Genomic DNA, 25503 nt, shown 5'->3' with positions numbered 1-25503 from the left:
ACTCATTATTTTTAAGTTTTCTTTCAAAACCATAATTTATTATTCAAAATTTCATCAATTTTTTTAAAATTATTTTCAATTTTATCAATAATTTATTTTTTAAAAAAATTTAAATTAAAATATTTTTTTAATTATTTATAGATTTTATAAATGCAATAATAATTATCCCAAACTAATTTCTAAATTCGGGTATTACAAAAATATTTTCCAAGATTTCTACCAATATGTAGATAGAAAAAATTAAAATGTGTCAATATAAATAAAAAAAAATATAAAAAATATAAAATAAATTGGACAAATTATTTTAATTTAATTTTAAGCTTTTCCAAGTTCCTGCACAACCCGAGTAACCGACCGGCGTCCGAAACAAATCTCCACGTGTCTCTATCCAGAAGCAAGTGGTCCCACATGATTATTTTCGCTATCATTTGTAATGATGTTACTATCTGTATAGTGACTCCCTTTCGTCTTCCATTTCCGCTGATTTCTCCTCTGAACTCGTGATACTCTCAGTGAAATTCGTACCGGTGTTTGGAGCAGCGTGCCGCTTCGCACTTTGGCCATTCAAGCATCCGGAGCCTTTACTTGCTGCAGAAGTCTGTACTTCACCTCATTTCTACACCTTGTTAGTCGGTTCGGATTCTTTCCAGCAAAAACCATAGCCACAGATTGCTTATGGTTCTATCTGAAATCCCTAAATATCTGTGGTTTCAGCTGATCATCGGACGGGAGCACATATAGTATAAGGTTTTCTCATGAAACCAGAGAAATATTGTTGTTTCGTATTTCATTTTCATTTTTTTTTATTGTTTTGGTGGTGTTTCAACCGATTATTTGTGTTTATATTCACATGTTGTACCGTCTTCAGATGTCGTTATGGTTTCTCCATAGGAATAGCTGTTATTGTTTGGCTGGAAGAATTGTTCGTATGTGTTATCTCTGTATATGCGATGTAGGTCTCGCTTGTTTGGATTTTTAAGCTTTGATTGTCAAATGAAGTGATTATTAGTGCGGAATGATTATACATGGGATATTGTTACTCAGATTCCGTTCTGGTTTTTGCATAGAAATGCTTGTTTTTGGTAGGAGGGAGTGACATAGTTTCGTCATTTTTTTTGCTTTTGCTTTTGCTTTCATTTATTCCTTTGACTGGTATGGAAATTGATACGTGTTAAAACTAAGTTTCCCTGCGCTAATGTTTATCAGCTTTTAGTCTCTTTTTTTGCACTGCATTGCCTGTTTTTGGTGGAAGAAGGGTTCAGGGACCACGTGTGTGCATGTTGTGTCTATACATGTATATATCTGCTTTATCATTTCATCGGTGGCTTAAAACCTGATTTTCTGTCAAAGTTGTAAACCCAGTGTGTGTCTTTGTGTAAGTCCTTTTAAATCGTAATGTATTCTTTGTTTCTTTATTGGTTGTGATGAAATACCTTGACTATCTGTACTGTTATACTTCTATATTTGCAGATTCCTCAGTTGCTTGGAGGGGAATCAAAAAATGGCGTCTCAACAAGCTCCTAAAAAGAGGCCAATGGAGGAAATGGCTGGATATGAAGTTGCAGACAGAGTCTACCGTTTTAAAATCCTGTTACCAAATGGGACCAGTGTAGGGTTAGCAGTGCGTGACCCTGAGCCTAGAATGGAGTTTTGGGACTTTATAAAGTTGATAAAAGATGAGTATTATGCATCTTTGCGGCAAAATCAATTCATGAAGAAGAGAAGACCAATTAATTGGTACAGTGAAAAGTTGCTCCTGGAAGATGCAAATGATAAGAAGACGAGGACAAGAATTAACTTTGAAAATTTTAAGCCATTGAAGTGTCACATTATACGGCTTCATGTGAGTGCCGATTGCATTAGTAGTCATGTTTAGCTGAAGGGTGGGGTAAAAATATGGGAAAGTTAGGGAAGCCAAAACAACTTTTCTAACCTACTTATAAGATTAAACTTTAATACATTTTTCCAACTTATGCTCAATGAACTTTACTTTCTCTTGTTCTATTTTTCAATTAGGACGGGTCTGGTGAGACTATGGATACTTTTGAGGTTAGTATCCTGAATGGTAACATGTATGTTGCTTTACTTACTACATTTATCATTAGTGGTGCATTTGCTTTGCTTCATTGTAAAAGTTTCATGTTCTTGATCAACCAATTATTAGATATGTGGTGAATTTGATTGTTTTACAGAACATGTGGGATTTAACACCAGATACTGATTTGCTAATGGAGCTACCAGAGGAGTACACTTTTGAGACCGCACTTGCAGATCTGATGGCAAGTTCTCGATGGAGTTTAGAGTCTGGGTTTCTTTTATTTTTATTTTTATAAATGGGTTTTGATTTTGTAAGTAATTTAAGGGCTTATACTCCTCTTGCTGGTCATGTAACAGGATAATTCCTTACAAGCTGTATGGTCTAATGATAAACATGGTAGGAGATTGATAAGGTGGGGCCTGCTTTCAGTATAATATATCGTTATTTCTGTTCACTCTAAGATAATTCATTTGTGTATGAATGATTTTTTTTTTGAAATTGAAGAGTTTTCAAGAGTACAAAGTTGTATTTTGATAGTATTAAGGATACTTGATTTCAGGCCCTAGCTATTTTGATTAATGTGATTCTCTTTATTCTTGTGAGAACTTCGGGTATATGATTGAATTTTTTATTGACATGTAAATATTTTCGCATACGGGTTGCATACTGTTGATGCTTTTAATGCATCATACCTTTTATTTTCGGAAAAATATCTACTTGCTTTCCGATTTGAAGTAAGTAATAAAATTTGAATTTCTAATTGTTGAAAGAAAGCTGATTATGAAAGTATTGAGCTTACCATTTGGGATTTGCTCATAATATATTCTTCTCAAATTATTATTCTTCTCAAGAAATACTACAAAAGGTCTTATAAAAAAACTTATTTGTTCTCAAGAAAGTTTGATTTAGTGTGAAAACAAAGTTGCTATGGTTGATGTCATTTGGTTGGTTGTCAATTATCATTTAGGATGATTATGATGGAATTATCTGTGTGTTTTTCAGGGTGGATGTTTCTGAAGGTAGGATTTCAATCTTTGATACCGGTTCTGGAATGGATGGGAGTGATGAAAACTCCATTGTAAAGTGGTATACTTCTATTTTCTTCATCAACTTTATTGTTCATCAGTTGGTAGTTATAATTTGTAGCCCACCTCTTGTTATTAGATCTATTAACTTTGAGCCGGTACTGAGAAATTCTATTAGCCATTTTTTTCAATTTTTCTTTTTCCCGTTGGATAAAGACTTGTGGATGTTCTTTCAGGAAGCTTAGAAGTTGAGTTATAAAATTGTCGAAGAGGAAGACTATTACAATGGTGAAAAGAATAGTAGGGAAAATAAATGGATGAATTCAAAGGATATTTTCCAATGATGACTTGTTTGCATTGGAACTAAGCCTCCAAAATTTAGAGTTAATTGATTGTTGAAGTTCAAGTATCACTGTATATAAGTAAAAAGAAATATATTTCAAACAATGGCCTAGTTTCAAAGAATAATTTATTTTTGCATATTGCGTGCATTCTACTTTTAATTAGTCACATGTTATATATTTATTCATCCTCCAGGGGAAAGATTGGGGCCTCGCTTCACAGATCTTCAAAAGCACAAGGAATAGGTGGCAAACCTCCTTATTTAATGGTAAGCATACTGTGTTATAGCTTCAAACTATGGCCTTGTTCTGCAGATAAATGTTATCCAGGCCTGTGCTGTCCTTAATTCATGTGCACTATGTTTCTTTGGCTCCTTCTATTAATTTTTGTTTTGATGTCTAATCATATTCTGCTCAATTGAGCATGTTTACTCGTTGGAAAGTTTTAGGAAAATTCGAAGATAATTTGGTGTTATAGCTAGTTACTATCATGGCTTTTATCTTATATTGTTAGATTTATTAAAATTTCAAGATGTGCATTTGTTGAACTTAACCCACCGTGTCCTATAAACTGAAAATCTATAGATTATCTAACATTTACAATTTCTTTTCTTTTGTCCATTAATGATTTTATCGGTCGGAACTAAGGACCTCTTGTCTGTTCCCATGCAGCCATGCTTTGGCATGTTTGGATATGGAGGAGCTATTGCATCTATGCATTTAGGGAGGTACAACTCCCCGTTATTTTTTCTCCATAATTGAAAAAGTGCTGTCCTATCAAAATTATTTGTTTTTCAACTTCTTATCGGGTTATGTACTTTTTTACTGTCTTCTTATAGGCATGCTTTAGTGTCATCGAAGACCAAGAGTTCAAAGAAGGTGTATACATTACACCTTGAGAGAGAGGCTTTACTAAGCCAAAATAACTCTGGAGTTACTTGGAGGGTAACAAGCTCCCTGATCAGTGAATTGTCTTTTAAGAAGTTTGCCTTGCTAGTAATGTTTTGTGTAAGAGCAATTTTTTAATGTAGGAAGTGTCAAACTAACATTTTACATTTCAAATTATGTATTATTATTTTAGACTGATGGTAGCTTGAGGGATCCTTCAGAAGACGAAATTGGTTTATCACCTCAAGGAAGCTTTACAAAGGTGGATTCTGCTCCATTTTTAATTTTCCATTCTTTTTTATCCTTATTCTTTAGACCAGCTGTGTATGCTTTTAAATTACTTTGTATCTAATTTGAGGATGTAGCAATATGTTATGCTTTTCCTCCTATTATATATTAGGTCCTATACCTGGGGGTCTCGTTGTGGGTTCCTGCACTGGCAAATCTAGTGAAGGACCTGAATTATGGATGGAGTTTCTACCCTTATGACCTACTATTAGTGATAGGAAAAGGACTTGTTAGAGAAAAGCCTTCAATCTCATAAACAAGAAGAACTAATGAAGTTTTTCTGATTTTTCTGCATATTTCTAATACATAGCACTCTTGTAAGCTAACATTAGAAAGTACAACTTACCCCAAGGACAAGTAACTTACCTGGAGGAAGTATGATAAGCCCCAACGATCCCAATGGGTTCCTGTGAGGCACCCGAAATACCTGGACTGATAAAGACCTACCCATAACGGCTGCAGAAGTGATCTGCAACGGCAGCAGCAGAAAAAACGGACACCTCCAGAACCAGTCAAGAGGATCCTGAGATTTGCTCTCCCACTAGCATTTTTCTATTTTCCTTCTTGATTTTTTTGTATCTTTAATTCTTATCTGTAACCACCAAAGCAGGAATTATCATTGTAACAAATTCTGGATCCTGCGATATGCTCTCTCACTAGCGTTTTTCTAATTTCGTTTTTGGTCTTTGTATCTTCAATTCTTATCTTTAACCACCAAAGCAGGAATTATCGTTGTAACAAATTCTATTTAAAGATTGACCAAACCGTCAATAAAGCAGATCATAATTTTTCCAGAAATGTTTTTGGTCTTTTCTCACCATAAGCAGAAAATTCTTGGGTTATTTTGCAGCTCCAACTGGGACCAACAAGGACATTGGTGTTCGAACACGGTTAAAACGACCTCCAACAAGGAACGCATCGAGAATCTAGAAGCTGGCCCCGGCGGATTATAAAATAGTTTCTGCCGAATGGAAATCAAGCTGACCGATAAGATGTGTCTAATAGAGGAGAGCCTCTAGCAGTTACCAGACACCTTTGCTTCTAACCGAGAAGGATCCAGCAGCAACCAAATGAGCCGCTCAAGTCCGCCGCGACTGGTTTGTGAAGAACGGCCCAAGTGCGACGACGGGAGATCCACCATCTACTCCAAACTGGAGTTCCCATCCTTCTCAGGCGGCGACCCCATCGAATGGCTCAACCAGATTGGGCAGTTTTTTGACTTTCAGGCGACAACCGTGCAACACTATATAGTCCTATCGTCGTTCTACCTTGAAGGAGAAGCCAACTGCTGGTGGCAGTGGCTGAGTAAGCTTTACAAAGAAGAGGGTTGCACAATAGACTAGGCCGTGTTTGAGGAAGAATTATGGGACAGGTCTAGGCCAACCAAGTTCGAAAACTTTGATGAGGACCTATCTCGCATCAAACAGACCGGCCCATTATGAAAGTACCAAAAAGAATTTGAACGCCTGGGTAACCTGGTCCACGAGTGGACCCAAAAGGCCCTGATTGGGACCTTCATTGGTGGGCTTAAGCCCGAGCTGGTAGATGGATACACATGTTCATGCCCAAAACTTTAAAAGATGCAATTGACCTGACCCTCATGCAAGAAGAACAGATGGACCAGCAATGCATATTGAACCGGTTGAGGGAAAACCCGCCCGCGAACACCCAAGCCGCCCTTAGCTATCACTTCGTCCTGAATCAGCAAGCTCTAGTTGCTCCCTATATCGCGAAGCGTCTCTCCTGGGACGAGAAGTAGCAACAGTAGACCCAAGGTCTCTTTTTCAAATGCAATGAGAAGTTCATTGCAGGCCACCGTTGCCGCAAGTCGTAGCTTCTGTTGCCCGAGAGCGGGTGCGAAGGAGCCGAACACCAAAGAACTAGAAATCTCGCTCCATGCCCTCACTACGTGGCCTAACACAGGCACTATGAAAGTTCCTGCCACCATCCAGGTTATCCACGATTTGGTCAGTGACTGAGTTGTGGGGCGTTTACAACTCCCAATGATCCCAACATCGCCATTCGTCGTGAAGGTCGCAAACGGCAAGCTGATGAGTTGTAGAGAGTGGTTTAAAAATGTGTCGATCACCATTTAAGGTATTTCGTTCACCCTCACTCTGTATTGTCTTCCTCCAATGGGGCTTGATCTTGTGCTAGGAGTGCATTGGTTGGAAGCCTTGGGCACGATGATGTGCGATTGGAAGAAATTAACGATGAAATTCCAATGGCAGAACAAGCCACAGTTGCTACACGGTTTGGGAGCGCCACCATTCAGGCGTCTTCCCTGGAGGAGATCAATCGGGCCATTCCAGGTCGACACTTCATGTAAGCCATATGTTTCAGGGCCGAGCGTGAGGTTGCTGCACCGGGTGACAGAATTGAATTACAAGAATTGTTCAAGGAATTGTTTGAATTATTTCAAGAACCAAAATAGCTACCGCCCGAGAGGGACATTGATCACCGAATTCATCTCAAGGACGATACCGAACCAGTCAATGTCCAACCATATCGTTATGCATATTTCCAGAAGGCAGAGATAGAGAAGTAGGTATAAAAAATGTTCAGTTCAAGACTCATACGCCACAGTACCAGTCCTTTTTCCTCCCCTGTTCTGTTATTGAGAAAAAAGAACATTGTGATTTAGCGCCAATTACCACGCGCTCAATGTTGTTACAATTAAAGATTGTTTTCCCATTCCCACCGTAGAAGATATGTTCGTCGAATTGAACGGAGCTGTTTACTTCACAAAATTATATCTCACTGTCGGATATCATCAGGTTTGTGTCCATCCTTCTGACATTCACAAGACTGCTTTCAGAACCCACAACGGCCACTACGAGTACTTGGATGCGCTTGGTCTTTGTAATGCACCTTTTACATTTCAAGCCATTACATTTCAGGCTGTTATGAATGTTATTTTTCGTCCATATCTGCGAAAATTTGTGTTGGTTTTCTTTGATGATATTTTGGCATATAGTGTCAACTGGGATTCCCATTTAGAACATATCGGGATGGTTTTTGAGATCCTAAAGCAACATTGATTCTTTGTGAAATTAAAAAAGTCTGTTCGTCCACAAAGAATTAGAATATCTTGGTCATATTGTTACATTAGGAGGGGTCAAAGTAGATCAAGAAAAAATTCAAGCCATGCTCAATTGGTCGAAACCCATCAACATCACAAAGCTACATAACTTTCTAGGTCTTACCAGATACTATCGCAAATTTGTGAAGAGCCATGGACTCATGGCTAAATGCTTGATAAGTTTACTCAAAAAAAGATTCTTTCAATGGAACGAAGAAGTTGAAGCAGCATTTACAGAATTGAAGCAAGCCATGACCTCCACACCCACTTTGGCACTCCCAAATTTCACTAAACCCTTCACTATTAAGGCGGACGCATAAGGCGATGGAATTGAAGCAGTACTTACTCAAATATCGCTTATATGAGCCATGCATTGGGCACGTTTAAGATGTCTTGGTCCACCTAGGCCAAAGAAATGTTAGATATAGTGGTCGACGTTCAGAATTGGAGGCCGAATCTTTTGGGGTGTAAGTTCTTTATCAAGACGGATCAATGCAGCTTAAAGTACCTAATTGATCAAAGAATTACCAATCCTGAGCAACAAAAATGGGTCTCCAAATTATTTAGTTATGACTACGAAATACGGTACAAACCTGGGAAAGAAAATCAGGCCACCAACGCCCTCTTTCGGCAAGTAAACAGGCCAACAGTAAATGCCCTTCACAGCTAGTATATCACTATGGGACCAAATTAGAGAAGCAGCCAATGGCAACCCTTATATGCTTAGAAGAGCTAGCCCAAAACCATCCAGGCTGCCCATATACAGATAAAATGGTCTAATTTGCTATAACAGCGCATTGTAGTACCTCTGAAGTCCAACATCATCCAACACTTATTGCAAGCATATCATGACTCTTATATGGGCGGTCAATCAGGAGTACTCAGAACTTACAAAAGGCTGGTACAACGATTTTTTTGGGCTTCCATGCGCCAAACAATTCAAAATTATGTATCGGTTTGTGAAGTATGCCAAAGGGCCAATTTAGAAACTACTGGGTTATTATAATCACTACCTATTCCATGGTAAGTTTGGGATGACATTACCATGGACTTTAAGAAGGGTTACCTCATTCTCAGGGTAAAAACACTATCCTGGTAGTCGTTGACCGCCTTAGCAAATTAGCTCATTTTCTGGCCTTGTCCCTTTCCCTCTCCCATCCCCTCCCCACATTGCCAAGATTGTCGTAGAGAAATTTGTGGAGGGCGTAGTCAAGTTACATGACATGCCGCGTTCAATTGTAAGTGACCAAAATTCCATATTTATCAGTCACTTTTGAAATGAATTTTTTAAATTGTCAGGTACGGAATTGAAGTTGAGCTTCTCATACCACCCGCAAACCGACAGACAATCTGAAGTGGTCAACAAATATTTAAGGTGCCTTGCCCATCAACGGCCCAGTAAATGGTACCCACTCCTTCCATGGCAGAATTTTAGTAAAACATCATCTACCACTCATCAATCGGCATGACTCCCTTCCAAGCCTAATATGGACGCCCTCCACCCACTATTCCACATTACATTGAGGGCATCACAGCTGTGAACGAGGTTGACCACCAACTGACAGCAAGGAACGAAATACTCCGCCAACTTAAGGCCAAAATTTCCAGCAATCGCATACAGCAAACAGCAAATTCAGAGCGACGCCATGTTGAGTTTCAAGTCGGCGAATGGGTCTTTCTCCAGTTAGAGCCTTATAGACAGCAAACCGTTTTCAAAGAGCTTTACAGAAGCTTGCACGCCACTTCTTTGGGCCATACCAAATTGAAGAAAAAATTGATCAGGTTGCCTACAAGCTCAAGCTGCCTCTGGAATCTTGCATTGATCCGGTATTTCATGTTTCCCTACTAAAAAAGAAAATTGGCGATTCATTTCTTCCCAACGAGGAACTGCCCACGGCAACAGAAGAAGGCAATATTATTCTCCACCCAGAAGCAATATTAGGTATTTGTTGGCTAAAAAAAGGTTCACCATTTGTGGAAGAAAGTCTGGTGAAATGGAAGGACCTGCCCACAGAAGATGCCACCTGGGAAAATTCTAAGGAGCTGCAAGCTAGATTCTTCAACTCGAACCTTGAGGACAAGGTTCCTCTTCGGGAGGGAGTGATGGTAGGCCCCGACGATCCCAACGGGTTCCTGTGAGGAATCTGAAATACCTGGACTGATGAAGACCTTCAGAAGTGATCTGCAACGGCAGCAGTAGGAAATACAGACACCTCCAGAATCAATCAAGGGGATCCCGCAATCTGTTCTCCTACTAACATTTTTCTGATTTCCTTGTATTTTTAATTCTTATCTAGAACCACCAAAGCAGGAATTATTGTTGTAAGAAATTCTATTTAAAGACTGACCAAACTATCAATAAAGCATATCATAATTTTTCTGGAACTTTTCTTGGTCTTTTCTCACCATAAGCAGAAAATTCTTGGGTTATTTTGCAGCTCTGACTGGGACCTAACAAAGTAACTGAACCCCACACCTAGAAGAGTTATTTGTTACATAGATCTTTGTCCTAATGTCCCAAACTTGGAAATTATGACATAATTAAGTAACAATCATGCCGAAAAACAAGGATATCTAGACTGATGGTGAGTCCTGCTTATAAACCAACCTAAACTGATACTTCTGCTGGCATATTACGTTTAGTTACATCGTTTACTCATGTTATTGCAATTGACAGAACTTGATTCTCATCCCTGACCTTAAGAAGTTTATGCTAACTGTTTGTGGTTACGATATTCCTCAGCCATGTACTTGTTCTTTTTGGTTTATACACGTTTAACTTTTGTAGATGCTTATGATAGGTGGAGATATTAGAGCCTAAAATGAAAAGCTTGGATCTATATAAGCTCCAATGCAGACTGAAGGACATCTACTTTCCATATATCCAGGTTTGCTCAGACCAAACCTTGGAGATCAACTGATTTCTTTCAGTTCCAAATATGAGGATAAAAAAGAGACAGGTTTTTGTATTTGTATTGTAAATATTGTTTTTGAAAAATTTTCTTATTATGTAACCGTTTTTTGTTTGAAGATCTATTATCACTACCATGACTTTTGAAAGATGTCCTGAGTCTAAACTACATATTTTCCTTGTGTTGTGGACTGTAGTGCGACGAAATGTGCGAGACAGGGAAAACTGAAACACCAATTGAGTTCCAGGTTTGATATGTGTGCATAGATTTTCTAATTATTACATGGATGTCTTAGAGTTTATATTCAGTTATCATTTAGGGTTATAAAGGTTTTGCTTCATCCTCTGGTAATAAACTTCTGCAAGTATTCTATAGATTTTAACCAATAAGAGACTGATATTTGATGTAAATAGCCAAATGAAATTTTAAGTTGGAATGAGGAAAAAAAAAAGAGAAATAACAATGATATATGAAGAAGTGTACAGGATTCTATTATGGGTGGACAAGTATATTATTAGGGAGAACAAGTCAGTGTGAGTTATATGTAAAATAATCTGTTAATTATCGAGATGTCTATTAGGAAAGAATAAGTCTAGATGAGGAGGAGGTAGTTAATTCAAGTAACTTTCATTTAACTACTCTTTCTCTTGTATCAACACATACTGTTTCCTTTTACAGATTTTTAGGTAAGAAATTTTTTTTAAAAAAATGTCGAGTGCTTTCTTATTCAAGAGATTGTTGAATTCTCTCTTAACGAGTCCATATTATTAACAAAAATCGAAAACTGTTAGTCTCTCTTAACGAGCCCGTACTATTAACAAAATTTCATAATGAGATTCGTAGACTGGACCGTATTGATTTGGTATCAGAGTCAAATCATTATGGAGGAATCATATTCCATGTTTGACAAATTTCTGCAAACTTATCAAGAAGATACAGAATAAGATGAATTGAAATTTTAATATTTAGTGGGGGAATAGAGGAATTATTGGCTAGAATAGCTACAATCAGTCCAGTAAAGGAAGCAGCCAAGCAGACCACCATCAGGCACGCTGCACAGGGGCTATTAAATCCACAACGCACCCCTCTGTGTGCACTGCACAGTCCTGCAAATGCGCGTCTGCTTGCTCAACGCTAACCGCAGTGGCCTGGAGGCACCAGCATGCTAAGCGCCCTATCTGCCTCGTTACACCAAACTGGACCTTTTCCTTTTTGACAGTTCCGAGAATGGAGAAAATTCTGAAATTCCAGCGTTGCTAGAACTTGAAACTATAGCAATGGCAGAAATTTTGTGCTTGAAGACAAGCACAAATTTTCAAGAGGGCGTAATGTTATGAGTAATATTTTAATGTATTAGGGAGAATAAATGATATGTTAAGCACAGGTGGACTTAACATATCATGATGTACTGGGGAGAATAGGTCAATATGTGTTGTGCAAAATGATGTTTAATATGAACATGCATATTAAGGAGAATAAGTCTAAATAAGCATAAAGAGATAGTACATTATAGATATAACTTACATAACTACTGTTTCTCTTGTATAAATACATATCGTCTTCTTTGACAAATTTTTGGTAAGAAAAAATTTATGAAAAATGTCGAGTACCTTCTTACTCTTGAGATATCGTTGGCGTCCGTCTTAACAAACCCATACTATTATCAAAAATCAGAAATAATTGAGTTTTCTTTTAACGAAACCATACTATTAATAGAATCCCATGACAAGATCCATGAACTGAGACCATCGTAGATACTTCCAAATTGTATAAATACGGTTTTGCACAAATGGAAATATCAGGTGGTTATTATTGCATGCAATTTCTGTAGTTAACCTTTCCATCATTGTCCATTGAGTTTATGGCATCACATAAAAGCATCCTGTAGTTACGATCGCTTCCTTTTGCACTTTGGGAATGAATGCGTGTGTTCAGGTTAATGGTGTTGATTTGACTGAAATTGAAGGTGGGGAGGTTGCAGTTACCAACTTACATTCTTGCAATGGAGATGAATTTACTTTTCAGCTTCACTTTTCCCTTAGAAAAGACCATCATACAACAAGCCCAGGTTGTTTTCATGGTTAATAATGTCATATTTTTAACAACATTCCTGATTGTGACACCTTTCTTTTTCAAACCTGAAACCTTTCAGGCTCTAAGGCATCTCAAGAAGCAAATGCTCGCCTTAGGTGTGTTTATCTTCCTATTGTTGAGGTACGGGAATTTATGCACATAAGTTTTCTCCTTAAATGATGCAACAAAAAGTTCTAAAATGATTCATTACAGGGGGAAGAGTGTATTGAGAGGATTTTGGAAAGTCTGGAAGCTCAAGGATGTGGAATTCCAGAAAACTATGAAAGCTTCAGTCGTGTTTCAGTTCGTCGGCTTGGTCGTCTACTTCCAGATGCTCGCTGGGTTAGTTACCTGCTCCTGTGAATGATTATAGACTATTTAGCTACAATTTAGATTTATTTGTTAGGGATAACCATAATTCTTACTCTTTAAGGCAGTTCATTTATTTTTATTTTGAAGCGGCATGGAGGCTTTGATCTATTCTTTTTGTTGCATTTTGTTATGGTTGACTTGTTCCTTTCTCATCCTTCGTAGAGTGGTTGGAGTGTAATGCTAATGTTTTTAAGGACCAAACTAGCCATCCAGCTTTTCTGGGGCAGAATGGTATTCTTTTCTGCTTCGTGGGCTAAGGCTCATGGCTCTTTAATGGTGTCTTAGAAACGTTTTTATTCATAAAAAATGTTTCTCACTCTTTTCAGTTCATGATTTCTTGTGATTTTTTCATGGATGTGCAAAACATTACTATCCGAAAATTGGAGTAATTTAGTGTTCGGAAGTATTAGATGGTGTTTTGTCCTATTATGCAGGCTATAGGTTTTACCCTTTTTCCTTTTCTTGTATCCCTCCCTAATACTGTTGGATATCGAAATTCAAGTCTGTTGTGGAGTGAGATCTCATTTGAGCCAATTAACTCTTTTCTTTTGCTTAAAATAAAGAAGAGAATGAAAACATCGATAAACTTCAGTTGTGATTAGTATGGGATGTTTGTTATTTGGGATAAGCTGCAAAGGATGTTGCTGGAAGGTAATACTTTTATTTGCCTTTGCCCCGAAAAAGTAATGGCAATAGAGAGCTTAATAAATGGATAAATTTGATTGCACCCTTAGAATTAGTAGATTTCAAGGCCTACAACTAAATGAAATGAATGCTTTTTTTTTTAATTGTCTAGGCATTACTTCCATTTATGGACTTCAAGCAGAAGAAGGGAGATAAAGCTCTTATATTGAAGAGATGCTGCATGAGAGTTAAATGCTTTGTTGGTAAGGTGTATTTAAAACTTACTTTTGTTTGGTCTCGCCAGCAGAATTTCTTTTGCACTAAAAATATTTGTTTCCTTGAAAAAAGACTGTTGCTTTTGCAGAAACAGATGCTGGTTTTAATCCAACTCCTTCTAAGGTATGTTATAGATACATCCACAGCTTTCAGTATCATGTTGGATCTGCAACTCCACATTTTACAGTTGTATTTGAGTTTTCAGTATTAGGTTCCTTGGTTCTGACACAATATATATATATACATATATATACATATGTTGCTGGCTGTCATGTCCTCTTTCGTCATTCTTTTGTCATTTTGTTCCTTATCCACTTACAAGATAATGAATAAAGGCATTGATTTGCAGACGGATCTAGCACACCACAACCTTTTTACCATTGCTTTGAAAAATTTTGGCAGTAAGTCATTTGAAAAAGAGAAGAACTCTGGCAGTAAGTCAGTTGAAAAGGAGAAAGGTATTAGTTTTTTTTTTGTTGATTGCAAGGATGGAACTTCTTGTTATTTTGTTACGTTGATGCTATAATGTTCATGCTTAATTGTGTAATTTAAAATTTCTAGATATAACAATCGAAGTTCATAGATCTGGAAGACAAATAAACCCTTCACAACTAGAAAAAGAGTATCAGAATTGGATCCTTCAGATGCATGATGACCATGATGAGGAGATCAATTCTGGTGAGGATGAACCGGTTCTTGTCATAAGCCCTCTGAATAAGAAGGAGCTTGGCATTTCATCAGATGGTAGGCATCAATTACCAGGGATTTCCATTTCACATACAAATAACATCAGATTGTCAATGCTTATTGCTGAGTTTCTTTTAGCATGTGGCCAATCAACTTATTTCTACCATTTTTATATTCTTTTCTAGTCTTTCTTGTTCTGTTTGTTTCACACTTATTCCTGTTCAATTTAGTTGTAAGGGTGCATAGGATTTTCAAGAGGAAGGGGTTATTATGGAAATATGGGCAAAACATAAAGGTTCTGAAGGGAGCTTGCGCTGGGTGCTACAAGAATAATGTCTATGCAACATTAGAATATTTTTTAATTGAAGGATTTCAGGGAGATGCTGGTGGTAAGTTTAATATTTCTAATAATATTTGACCATTAATCTTCGTTGTTGATGATTAAACAAAGTATGTTTTCCAGTCTCTCATGAACTCAACTTTGCCCAAATCCTGCTGATTATAGACTGTATTTTCTCTTTTTTACGTTTTGGACAGGGGAAGCTCGAATTATATGCAGGTATGTTTTCTTATTCATTTTCTGCTGCAAAGGCTCTTTGTTTGTTGAAACTTCTGATTTTTATAATTGTTTTCTTGTGAAATATATACATTTTTCATTTTTGGTGTGTGAAGGCCACTGGGTGTGCCAGATGAGAGTGGTTGTATCCTTGAAGTGAATGACGGGAATGCTCGGTTAGATATTCGTAATTCGTTATCCTTTCCAATCAGTATCATTGATTGCGGAAAGGTTTGCCATTTACTTCTATGTTTTCCTCGGGTATGATCTATGTGTAAAATATTTACACGTAAGGAATCGTTTGCTAAATTCTAATCCATTTCTAGTGTTGTGCCATTGAAAAAAATGAGTGGGTGGATCGCCTCGAGAAACAAAAGCAGAAAGCCCCATCTATGATTGATCTGCTGAATGAGAAACACTGTCAAGAGTTGGAATTTGGTGGGGTATGTTTCTTCCATCTATTATTTACTACATAGAAGTTGTGGCTTTTGGATACCTTTGAAAGTGCTCTTTGAACAGATCGTAAAACCTTAGTTTTCATGTAGTTTTTCTACCTGTTAATTTTGGAGGTAAACTGAAGTATCCACATTGAGCTCTAGACTGTTCCTTTCTCTTAAGCTTTAGCAACTATACTCATTACTAATTTCTGTTCCAGGCGTTATCTCATGATCCAGTTCTTGCTGGACAAGTTCCACCAAGTTTTGTGGCCGTTATCCGACCTGGTAATTTTGATTCTTCGGGTGCTTCTAAGAACTTGGATCAAAAGTTTATTATCAAGAGCAACTTTGAAATGCTTTTGGAAGTCAAATTCAGAAGAGAAGTCAAGTCTCAAGATGATCAACATATTTACTCAGGACGTTCAGCACCTTCTTCTCTTAAAGGGTTTCATGGTTTATACATCTTTTCGCTAGGATGTAGGTTCCCAAAATTATTTGAGAATGCTGGTGTTTATACATTTACTTTCTCCATTGTAAGTTATCACAGGTTATTTCATTTTGTTATTTCATTTTTGTGCATTATCTATATAATCTGATTTAATGAACTCTTATACATCAGCCAGAGTCAGGTTGCGAGACATGTGTAAAACATGTTCTTGTTAAGGCATCATCTGAGGTTGGAGAGTGGAAAATTATAAATCATGAAAAGAATACATCATATTCTATCCAGTAAGGGCACTTGGCTCTTGAATTTTCAATTGAAGAAGTCTTCTGTGAAAATTTTGATATTAATGCCAACCATTACTCAAAAGAATTATCCATGTTTTACAGGGTTGGTTCATCTTTCCCACCTTGCTCCATTGCTTGTTATGACATCTATGGGAATCGAATTCATTTTACTTCTACCCCATCTGTGATCGCCAAACTTATTACAACGAACGGTTTATGCATTGAGATAGATAAAGTGAAGGTTAAGCTTTCATATGATAAATCGATTGTTAAGATTGAGGTACGAACAGTAAGAAACTTGCTGTTTGTCCCTCCTTTTGACATTGCCCTTTATGTACATCAATATGAATATAAATTGTCATTTTTGTTATTACTTGGATTTCTTTTTGCCTGTGCAGAATATACTAATTCATAGCAACGAGTTAGACAGGATCAGACCAAGTTATGCTGCAACGTTGGTGATATATCAAGAAGATGAGTTGGTTTCAGTTTCCATCCCATGTGAAAGTATGCTGGTCTACATTGATACAGGAAACAGAATTATTGATTGTTTAAAGCTGCATGCATACACCATACTTCTTTTTCTTCCTAGATAACGTTTTGTTTTCTAATTTTTGTTAGTTTTACCGGGATCTTTGCGGCATGTCATTGTATGGTCACCAACATTGAGGAATAACTTGCTTCCTGGTTGTGTGATTAGCCATTTGATGTTGGAGGTATTTAGGCACTGTACATAATCTTCTTTTTCTTTCTTATTATTTTCCTTTGGACTTATTATTCAGCATAGTTTAATGTCAGCTTTGGATCTTGTACATTTGTATTTATACACTGGCGAATGATCAAGTGTTTTTGTGGATCGGTAGTCATTTCATTTGGATAATGGAAATTTTTTGGAGGCAGAACTTGCTTGTTCATGCTCACTTATATGTTTTTCCTATCCATTCTTCCAGATGTTTGATGAATATGGTAATCATATTATAGAAGGCTCCGAAGTTGAATTGAATGTGGATGGATTTCACATCCAAGGCCAGATAGGCCGAAAGCATAAGGTTGTTTATGCTTCCCTTCTGCATATTTTCTAGCATATTCCTTCAAATGTTCTAGTTAAAGAAATAATATCATACCTCATAATGCAAAACTATGGTAGTTAGGTTTGTTTCCTTCTATAGTACCAATAATTAAGATTCGTATTATTCCACATTCACAATTGGTGATTGCCGTGCACAAAAATTGAAGAGAATATTATATCTTTCCATCATGGGCCAAACTTTTAGGAGAGTGATGATATATAGATTATTCAAATTTTCCATGCTGTACCTTAGATATTTTGCTATTTTTGTCATCTAAATTTATGAACTTAATCTGAGCTGGAAATTGCCCACAAAAGTTAGTTTATTCCAAGGTTCTTAGATGTGATGGATATGAAGAAAATGTTGCAAATTTTATTTGTTAGATCACATTGTTAATTAGTTAGATTTTCATGGTTGAATGTCTGGATATTATTTAACTTCGAAGTTTTGATAGTAGAATTTTTACCATGTAGGTGAATGATCTTGGATATGTAGACCTCAGTGGAGTTCTGAAAGTAAATGTGGGTTATGGAAAAAGTGGTATGCATATTTAACAGCTTTTTGCTCCATGATAATGCTTTTGTCGCTCTATCCAAGGATGACATGCAAGGTGGTGCTATCTTATTATTGATAAAATGAATGAGCAAATTTCCACAAACAAAATAACTAACTAGGGAGATAAATTTAACTAGAATGTTATAGTATTATGAAAAATGGAGCTATAATTTGATTCTTTCTTTTTGAAACTTTCATGATCGTACTGAATTCTGATAAGTAGGAGAGCGAGTTGCGTAGTTCAACTGCTATTTTGACAGCAGTTTCTTTTCACAAGCTTTTCATGCCAGGAAGTTTCCACTCAGGGCTAATTAGTATAGTGTATTGTAGATTGTCTGGTCTGCCTCTTTGTCATACACATTTTCATCATGGCATTTGAAAGTATGGTGCATGTCCAGACATCAATGTGAATGTTTTTTAAAGTTTTGATTTTCTTTCTTTCCATACTCCCTTTTATTCAGCAGTTACTAATTTTTGTGCTTTTGGATATATCATTTGTATATGAGAGTTGCATGTTTTCACTGCTTCGCAGCATCGCTTATTGTTTTGTCTGATAGTAAAGCAATTTTCAAGCAAGAGTTTCAAACTGAAACAAGAAAGCTCATGGTTGCATCAGGGGTTAGTAAAGCGCTGCTTTCTCTTTTTTTTTTCCCATATTAAGTTGCATTTTCTCTGCTCATCTTTTTGATGGAATATATGTTATTAGGTACCTGAATCCTGCGTTGCAGGCTCTCACTTGGAAAATGTAGTTTTTGAAATTGTTGACTCTAATGACGAAGTTGATGGAACTATCCATTACGATGAGGAATGCAATGGAGCCCATACTCTAACAATAAAGTCGGAGTCATTTAATAAGAATCAGTTGTTTCAATATGCTTTTATACATGGACGCTGCACTGTTCCGTTTCTCCCTCTCCCTAAGAATGAAGGGACAATTTGCTTTGAAGTTTCTCATTCTCGTCATGCAGAGCTGCATCTTACTGTCAAGGTCGCAGCAACATTTAGTTATTTTCCTTCTCGCGATCTAAAGTTCCATATTGCTTAGTTTTTATTTTATTTTCAGATTCGTGTTGAGACAGCTAAAACTGCAGAATTAGAGCCTGCTACAAATGTGAGCTGGCATGAGTATCAATCATCTTGTTTATATAGAAAAAGTTTGCTGCTCGAAGACTCCTCAAACGGTCATGCAGCTAATGTGGTATCATTGATGAATAATGAGAAGGCATGATGGATTTATCCTATTTGTTTATCAGCTTCCAGATAAAAATATTTGGCCTCAATGCAAAACTGTAGTTTTATTGGATGGAAATATTTAGTATAGCAATCGAATCCAATGTCTTATACTGGTTTCTGCAGGTGCTTGCAGATGGAATTGAGAAATATGGTTTGCTTATTGGGAAACTTGAAAATCAGCTGGAACTTCTAAATGGTTTTAAGGCAAAAGTCGAGCACGAGAAGGGTGTTTTGCAAGGTCTTGGTTGTTAGCTCTTCTTGAATCATGCACCAGTTTGTTTTTTTTACAAGATGCAAGATGGTTAAGGAAACATTATTGAGATGCACACCGTGGTTGAGGCTGCAGTACTATTTCTGACAATTACTATTTAAACAATTATAATAAACAGATTATTCGAATCAGAGAAAGTGAATTTATGATTGCCATTCGTGGAGATTTTTGTCATGTCAAAAATCTAGTTTTGTTACTTTTATAAGTAATTGCGGCAGTACTATACTTTACATTTAAACTGTATGTAATTGCGGCCACACTCTGGGCAGATCAATTCCTTGAACTCTTGCTGCACGTTTATATTTTATTTAAGCTGTTGCTTCTTACTGCAATTGTCACGGTATGTTGCCAGGTGAGATATATTTAGGTATAAACATTAACCAAAGACCACTATCGAGATTCTTCCATTGTCATGAATTATTATTTGATTAAGGACATTTTTAGGCCATAATCTAGGTAACAGGTGGTCTACATTGCATAGAATACTTACCACTTATGAAACTGTTAGATGTTATCTTACGTGGGGCTTTGTTTTTTTTATGGTTCAAATTATTATTTGCTTTATTAATTTGTTAGTTGAAGATACTGGAACTTGTTCATTTCGTGAATAGTTGGTGAAAATGCATTAACTCGGCCCAATGTTTCCCTCAAATGATTTCAGATAATCTGGACTGCTTGTGCACACGAGATGAAATCATCAAAAGGATCGAGAACAAGGGTGGCACTGCTGCTGCTCTTTTTTGTTGCTTGTTGAGAAGAGACATATTTGAAGAGCCACATATTTGTTTAATGAAGAATTCTTTTGGCCTGGTTGCGCTTCTTGGAACTGTTCAGAGCAGAGAACTTAGCAGGTATAAGATAGCACCGGCATGCTTTTCCTGAACCAGTGTAGTCGCATTGTTCTTGTATTTTCTTTTATTATATTGACATTTTTCTCAATGCAGAATATTGGCTGAATACTTGGGTGAAGATCAGCTGTTTGCTGTGGTGTGTAGATCCTCTGAAGCTGCACGTGAGCTTGAGTATTACAACCAAGATGGAGAAGTTAATTATAATCTCGGTCTTCATGCTGAAGCTGCAGCTCTTGGAAAGTCTATAAATGACCGATTTCTTGTTATATGCCTTGAGGATGTAAGGTATGTTTGTAGAATTTCAAAATTGCAGTTTCAAATTGGACTTTAAGAACTGAATATATCCAGAAAAAATCATAAAACGCGCAAGTCATTCATTCTTATAATGCACAGAGCTTATACAGGGGAGTTTATAAGGGATGACCCTCAAGAAAAGCTAGCCTTGCCAGATCCTACCTTACCAACTGGGGAAATTCTACCAGGTTTCATGGGGTATGCAGTTAATATGATAAACATAGATGCTCATCACTTAAAAAATACAAGAACGGCTGCAAACCATGGTCTCAGGGAGACCCTATTCTACAGTCTATTCGGTGAGGTTCAGGTGTATGAAACGAGAAAGCATATGGAAGTTGCTCGTGCATATATAAATCATGGTGCTGTATCTTTAGATGGTGGAATTTTGAAGCCGAATGGATTTGTTTCACTTGGAGTTCGGTATGCAACACATTTTCTTGTTCTCCATTCCAAACGCACACTAGCATTTACTCATGGACATTTGCATGACATATACCGAATCTAGAACACATAATTAATTTCAATATATGGTTTCGCCTAAAATTTTACTAAATAGCTTTTTGGGGTACGGTGCCATTGTTTACACATACCTTTATATGTATTTAGTCTTTAAAACTAATAAGAATCTTATTTGATCAGGTTTAATCTGTGCATGTAACAGTTAAAGTTTTAAGTAAATTTTATATTGCGTTGGTGTTGCGTAATCTCTGTAATCTCATTTATCGTTTTTGCCGATTGTTTTTTTTTTTTCAGGAATTCTAAAATATATTTTCCAGTTCAGATACATGAATCTCCTGAAAGTACAAAGATCTCGAGACAAATTAAGGAGAAGAATGTAGATTTGGAAAAAGTTAACCTCAAAATACAGGAAGTAACTAATTATCATAAAAAAGCTACCAAGAAATTTGGCAAGAGAAAAACGAAGTACCTAAAGCTTGTGGGTGGTATCAAACCTGCCTCTGTGAAATCAGAATGTGAATCTTGAGATAAGTTATCGAGTCTCAATAAGTAGTTTGCAAATGTTACTGCAGTAAAATTTCTTATTTTGCTCCTACAAGTATTATTTCTATATATTTTGTGTAGCCACACACAAAGAATGCACGTACCCATCTGGCTGAGAGGCCTTGTTAGATTTCATTATGGGTTTCATGTCAGATAAATAAATTATATTTCTATAATTTATTTAAAATATATGTATTTTTTTATTCATTTGAAGGTGGGTTTTTTTTCAAAATTATAAATTTTTGAATTTTATCTTCACTTAATTCTCATATGTAATGTTATTAGTACACAATGTATGAAGTTATGTTTTGAACAGATTTAGAAATTAAGAAATTTGCACTAGAACAATAAAAAAAATTGAAAACACAGAAATTAATATAAATAATGCTCTTTTTAACTTTTTTTTTTTAAAAAAATAAATTTAATTTCAACTAAAGCAACAAATTTTTTATAAATCTCTAAAATTATAATTATAAATTTATGAATAATTATATTTTGAAAATTAATTAATTTAATTAAAGATATAAAAACAATTAATTCTTGATAAATCTGTACAAATCAAAAATTATAATTTTATAAATCATTTTTTAATTCAATTGAGAATATACGGTAAATACAGTAAGATTTATTTTTTAAAAAAGTGATTTCTATATTGTTTTAATTTAATTTTAATTGTTTCTCTTACTTTTTTTTCTCTCTTTCTGCCCTAACCTCAATTCTCCTCAGACCCTCAGCTGAAACTGCCCGTCTACCATCTTCGTCCTCCCACTCCCTAGGTTACAGAGATAGTGCTGTCTACATGCGTCGTACTTCTACGCCTTCCGTTCACTTGGCGTATCACCGTTGCCATCCGTATTGATTCGATTTCAATCTTCTTTGTGTACTGCTGGTACTCTTTCTTCATATCATGTGTTTTATATTTTTTTATAGTCTGCAAGAAATTCTAGATCAGGAGACTGAAATTTCTTGTTACGATAGGTGATAATTATGAATATGTATTCAACTTCGGATACTTGTGTATTAGCAAACACTGATTAAGCTGATATGGGGGAAAGTTATTAGCTGTTTGGTTTAGGAGTTGCGAGCTTGTTGCAGTAGATTCTAAAGGGAGAACATCGATGCTTGCTTGCTATATCTCCGCGTTCTTTTACTGCTTGGCTCGTTCTTCGATTGGAATGATGTGTAAACTTCTGAAATCTAAAGGAAATGGTTAATTAGACCAATCGAAAGTTAGGCGCGCGGTTATTCGAAAACAGTTAATGGGAATTAGGAGTAGTAGTTCCAGAATTGTTAAGGAAAAAGAAATGGCAGGTTGTGCGAATTGGGGGAATAGCAATGAAGTTCATAACTTTGGATTAAGTTCCCACGTCTTTGTTTAATAAACTGTATTCTTTGTCTTTTTTCTTCTTTTCTAAAAAAAAAAACTCTCTCTTTTCTTCCTTCTCCATTTCTCGTTTCCCTTTGTAGAATTTATTGTGTGGGCTTTGTGCTGAGGGTACAGGTTTCACCTGTATCATGAGCAAACACTAATTACTGAGACTGGGCTTGAATATTAGAGAATTCCGTGAATAATTTGTCAAGAATTCCATCAGTCTCAATTGAATACTTCTCTGAGATATGGTTTTTGTTTGAAGGATTGATATAAGGAAGACAACCCAAAAGCCCACTTTGTTCCAGGTGGATTTTGGGTAGAGGGAAGAAAAACTCCCTAGGTGGGTTTAAATCCAAAGATTTGGATATTTAATGAGGTTCACTTTTTATGTAATAAGCTGCCTTCATCTGTTTCTCTCTTTTAGTCTCTGTATGAGCTGCTCGAGGCATCATCTTAGCTACTAATGATTTTTACTTACTGTTGAGCTTATAGTGTGGCCTACCCAGTACCCACCGGGATGGAACATTTGCTTCTCTTAGATGATTAGATATGTGTTCTATTATTCTTCCTGACCTAAGGATAAGCCTGTATGGTCTTTGACTTGGTATAAGGGTTAACTTGTTGCTAGAAGCTACAAGATTTCATTGGTGTCTTGTCTGGCAGAAGAATTTTCTTGCTTGTCTTCCTTTTTATTTCTTGCAGTTAATGAGAAAAAATCATTTTTGATTACTTGAGGACCTTCTATATAGCTTGTCTTTTGTCTTTATAAGGAGAAGATCATTGCAGAACTCAATTCTTGCACTGAAATTTCCTTTTGATTAGGAGAAGGAAAACTTGGTTTTCGAAAACGTAGCTATCAGTATAGTCTATGTAATCAATTTGCATAGACCCACATATTATTTCTTCTTTTAAAGAAAAAGTTAATAACATATTAGAATGGCACCAAAGTGGGGTACCGCCCGTATGCACAAGAATTTACAGTGAAGTAAGGGGTATCAATGACATCTTCAAAATCTTCATCTCTAATGATGTCATGCCCCAATATGAAATACCCAAAATATTTAAACCACCTATCTCTAAGTTTGCATTCTCCACATATTATGCATTTATTAGTTCCTTTGTTTTCCTTTCCTGTGTTTCTAAAGATTATATTGGCTGTTGATTAGTGCTTGATCATCAGCATGCCTCCTGTGTTTGATTCTCTTTTACTTTTTAAGTTTGCCAAGTTTTCCTTGGGGTACACATCCTTTTTTTTTTTTTTTTTTTTGGTTATATTGTGGAGCCTTTGTTATTCTGAACTTCCTCTTGAAATTTAGATTGAGTTTGGTTTGAGTTTCAATTTGATAATTAGAAATGAGAATATAGTGCAAATCATATGAACATTTAAATTGAAATTTTTAAAAATTCTAATTTCAAGTTAATTCTGTCCAATTCAAGTTGTTTTTTTTGGTGAATTTTTTATAATCAAGTAGTAATACAAATCTATCATTATGAAATTAAAGATATGAGTGGACTTGGGTCAGTTATTCGTTAAATGTGTAAATCATTACTAAATTTTATATATCAAATAGTTGATCTCAATAAATAGAATTGAAATCTAATAGACTTTTGTAAATGCAACTAACTTTTACTGTAATATATACTTTCTTGTGTATGTGGCTTACGCATTCCTCTCTATGTGATCTTTTTTTGGAATCTCTAAAAGGTAATGGCTGGCAAAGCAGTACAATCTGTGGCGAAGGCCATCGGGGAGTATCAGTATCCATGGCGCGATAAGTTGGCTAAATACAAAAACGAGCTGTCCAAGGGTGTCTGGGGATACTGGGAGTTGGGTGCATGGAAACCTCTAGGCATAAGTGCTCGCCACCGAGCTAGACTGCGAAAGGAAGTCCTCCTTGCCGGGGAAAATTGGCCATATGACCCAGAGAGAAAAGAGATGAGAACCAAGAGGAAAGGGCACAAGTGCGATAGAATAGCTGCTGAAAAGCGCGAAAATACAGCGAAATTGATGGAGAAGATGCCCGAAATGTTGCTGGCTTACAAGAAGCGCAGGTGGGAGAAGAAAATGAAGGAAGAGGAGAAATTGAAAGAAAGCAAATGAAATGTTTGATTGTTGGCATTTGTTTGACTTAATAATATGGATTTTTTGTTTGATCAAACTGCTCATGTTAAGATCCAAAAATAGTTGGTGCCTCTTTATCTCAATTCATGGTCTTTCAACCCTACATGAATTATAATTTAACCAATACATTCATATTTAACTCACTGTTGTCTGTGTATATAATTTGAATGATCTTTTTGAAGGTCATTATAGCCTTGGATGAAACAAAAAAGATGAAAGAAGACAAAATGGTTTTTTCCCAGAAAACAGTTTTTAAAAATGTAGGTTCCACCGAGATTTGAACTCGGGTTACTGGATTCAGAGTCCAATGTCCTGACCACTAGACCATGGAACCATTCTTGTGTATTGGCGCAAGGTTCTCTTCCATAAACTCTTTCAGTGTTTATTGTACTAGAAAGACAG

At 36.3% G+C, this 25503-nt stretch overlaps 2 protein-coding genes and 1 non-coding gene across 4 annotated transcripts; 2 read left to right on the top strand and 1 right to left on the bottom strand.

The window, feature by feature from the left end:
* Positions 1–373: 373 nt before the first annotated feature.
* Positions 374–21820, top strand: GMI1 (gamma-irradiation and mitomycin c induced 1). 2 transcript variants are annotated; one of them, XM_088211801.1, is made up of 38 exons: positions 374–747; positions 1471–1843; positions 2017–2049; positions 2193–2279; positions 2395–2450; positions 3041–3124; positions 3601–3673; positions 4077–4132; positions 4244–4349; positions 4486–4554; positions 10464–10550; positions 10771–10821; positions 12510–12642; positions 12727–12788; positions 12861–12989; positions 13816–13906; positions 14008–14042; positions 14269–14377; positions 14481–14663; positions 14837–14995; positions 15144–15165; positions 15279–15393; positions 15489–15605; positions 15818–16132; positions 16219–16328; positions 16431–16608; positions 16727–16835; positions 16950–17044; positions 17279–17377; positions 17872–17938; positions 18486–18571; positions 18660–18941; positions 19017–19175; positions 19310–19424; positions 20119–20308; positions 20402–20593; positions 20702–21025; positions 21359–21820. In XM_088211801.1, the coding sequence occupies exons 2-38, from the start codon at positions 1502–1504 to the stop codon at positions 21588–21590; spliced, it is 4752 nt and encodes a 1583-aa protein (XP_088067927.1). In that variant the 5' UTR covers positions 374–747; positions 1471–1501; the 3' UTR covers positions 21591–21820. The 2 variants fall into 2 exon arrangements, with proteins under 2 accessions (XP_088067927.1, XP_088067926.1); XM_088211800.1 differs by lacking the exons at positions 374–747; positions 1471–1843; positions 2017–2049; ... (5 more) ...; positions 4244–4349; positions 4486–4554 and adding an exon at positions 8441–10247.
* On the top strand, positions 21764–25244 carry LOC110823350 (tyrosine sulfotransferase-like protein). The gene is made up of 2 exons (XM_022053715.2): positions 21764–22496; positions 24685–25244. Exon 2 carries the CDS (start codon positions 24688–24690, stop codon positions 25078–25080), a length of 393 nt encoding a protein of 130 aa, XP_021909407.2. The 5' UTR covers positions 21764–22496; positions 24685–24687; the 3' UTR covers positions 25081–25244.
* A 119-nt stretch (positions 25245–25363) lies between these two features.
* TRNAQ-CUG (transfer RNA glutamine (anticodon CUG)) lies at positions 25364–25435 on the bottom strand. Its single transcript has one exon. It is a non-coding gene; the product is annotated as a tRNA-Gln (tRNA).
* Positions 25436–25503: the final 68 nt, after the last annotated feature.

The sequence above is a fragment of the Carica papaya genome, chromosome 9 (genome assembly GCF_054855325.1).
Source record: "Carica papaya isolate Zhongbai chromosome 9, ASM5485532v1, whole genome shotgun sequence".
NCBI classification, from domain to species: Eukaryota; Viridiplantae; Streptophyta; class Magnoliopsida; order Brassicales; family Caricaceae; genus Carica; species Carica papaya.
Note: the sequence above shows the minus strand (reverse complement) of the source record. Positions and strands in the feature narration are given on the sequence as shown.

Excerpts from the sequence above, each read along its gene's own strand:
- LOC110823350 (XM_022053715.2), top strand. The coding sequence starts at position 24,688 with ATGGCTGGCAAAGCAGTACAATCTGTGGCGAAGGCCATCGGGGAGTAT.
- GMI1 (XM_088211801.1), top strand. The coding sequence starts at position 1,502 with ATGGCGTCTCAACAAGCTCCTAAAAAGAGGCCAATGGAGGAAATGGCT. Across the intron at positions 2,451-3,040 it reads CATGGTAGGAGATTGATAAG|GGTGGATGTTTCTGAAGGTA; the intron begins GTGGGGCCTGCT and ends TGTGTTTTTCAG. Across the intron at positions 18,572-18,659 it reads AGCTCATGGTTGCATCAGGG|GTACCTGAATCCTGCGTTGC; the intron begins GTTAGTAAAGCG and ends ATATGTTATTAG.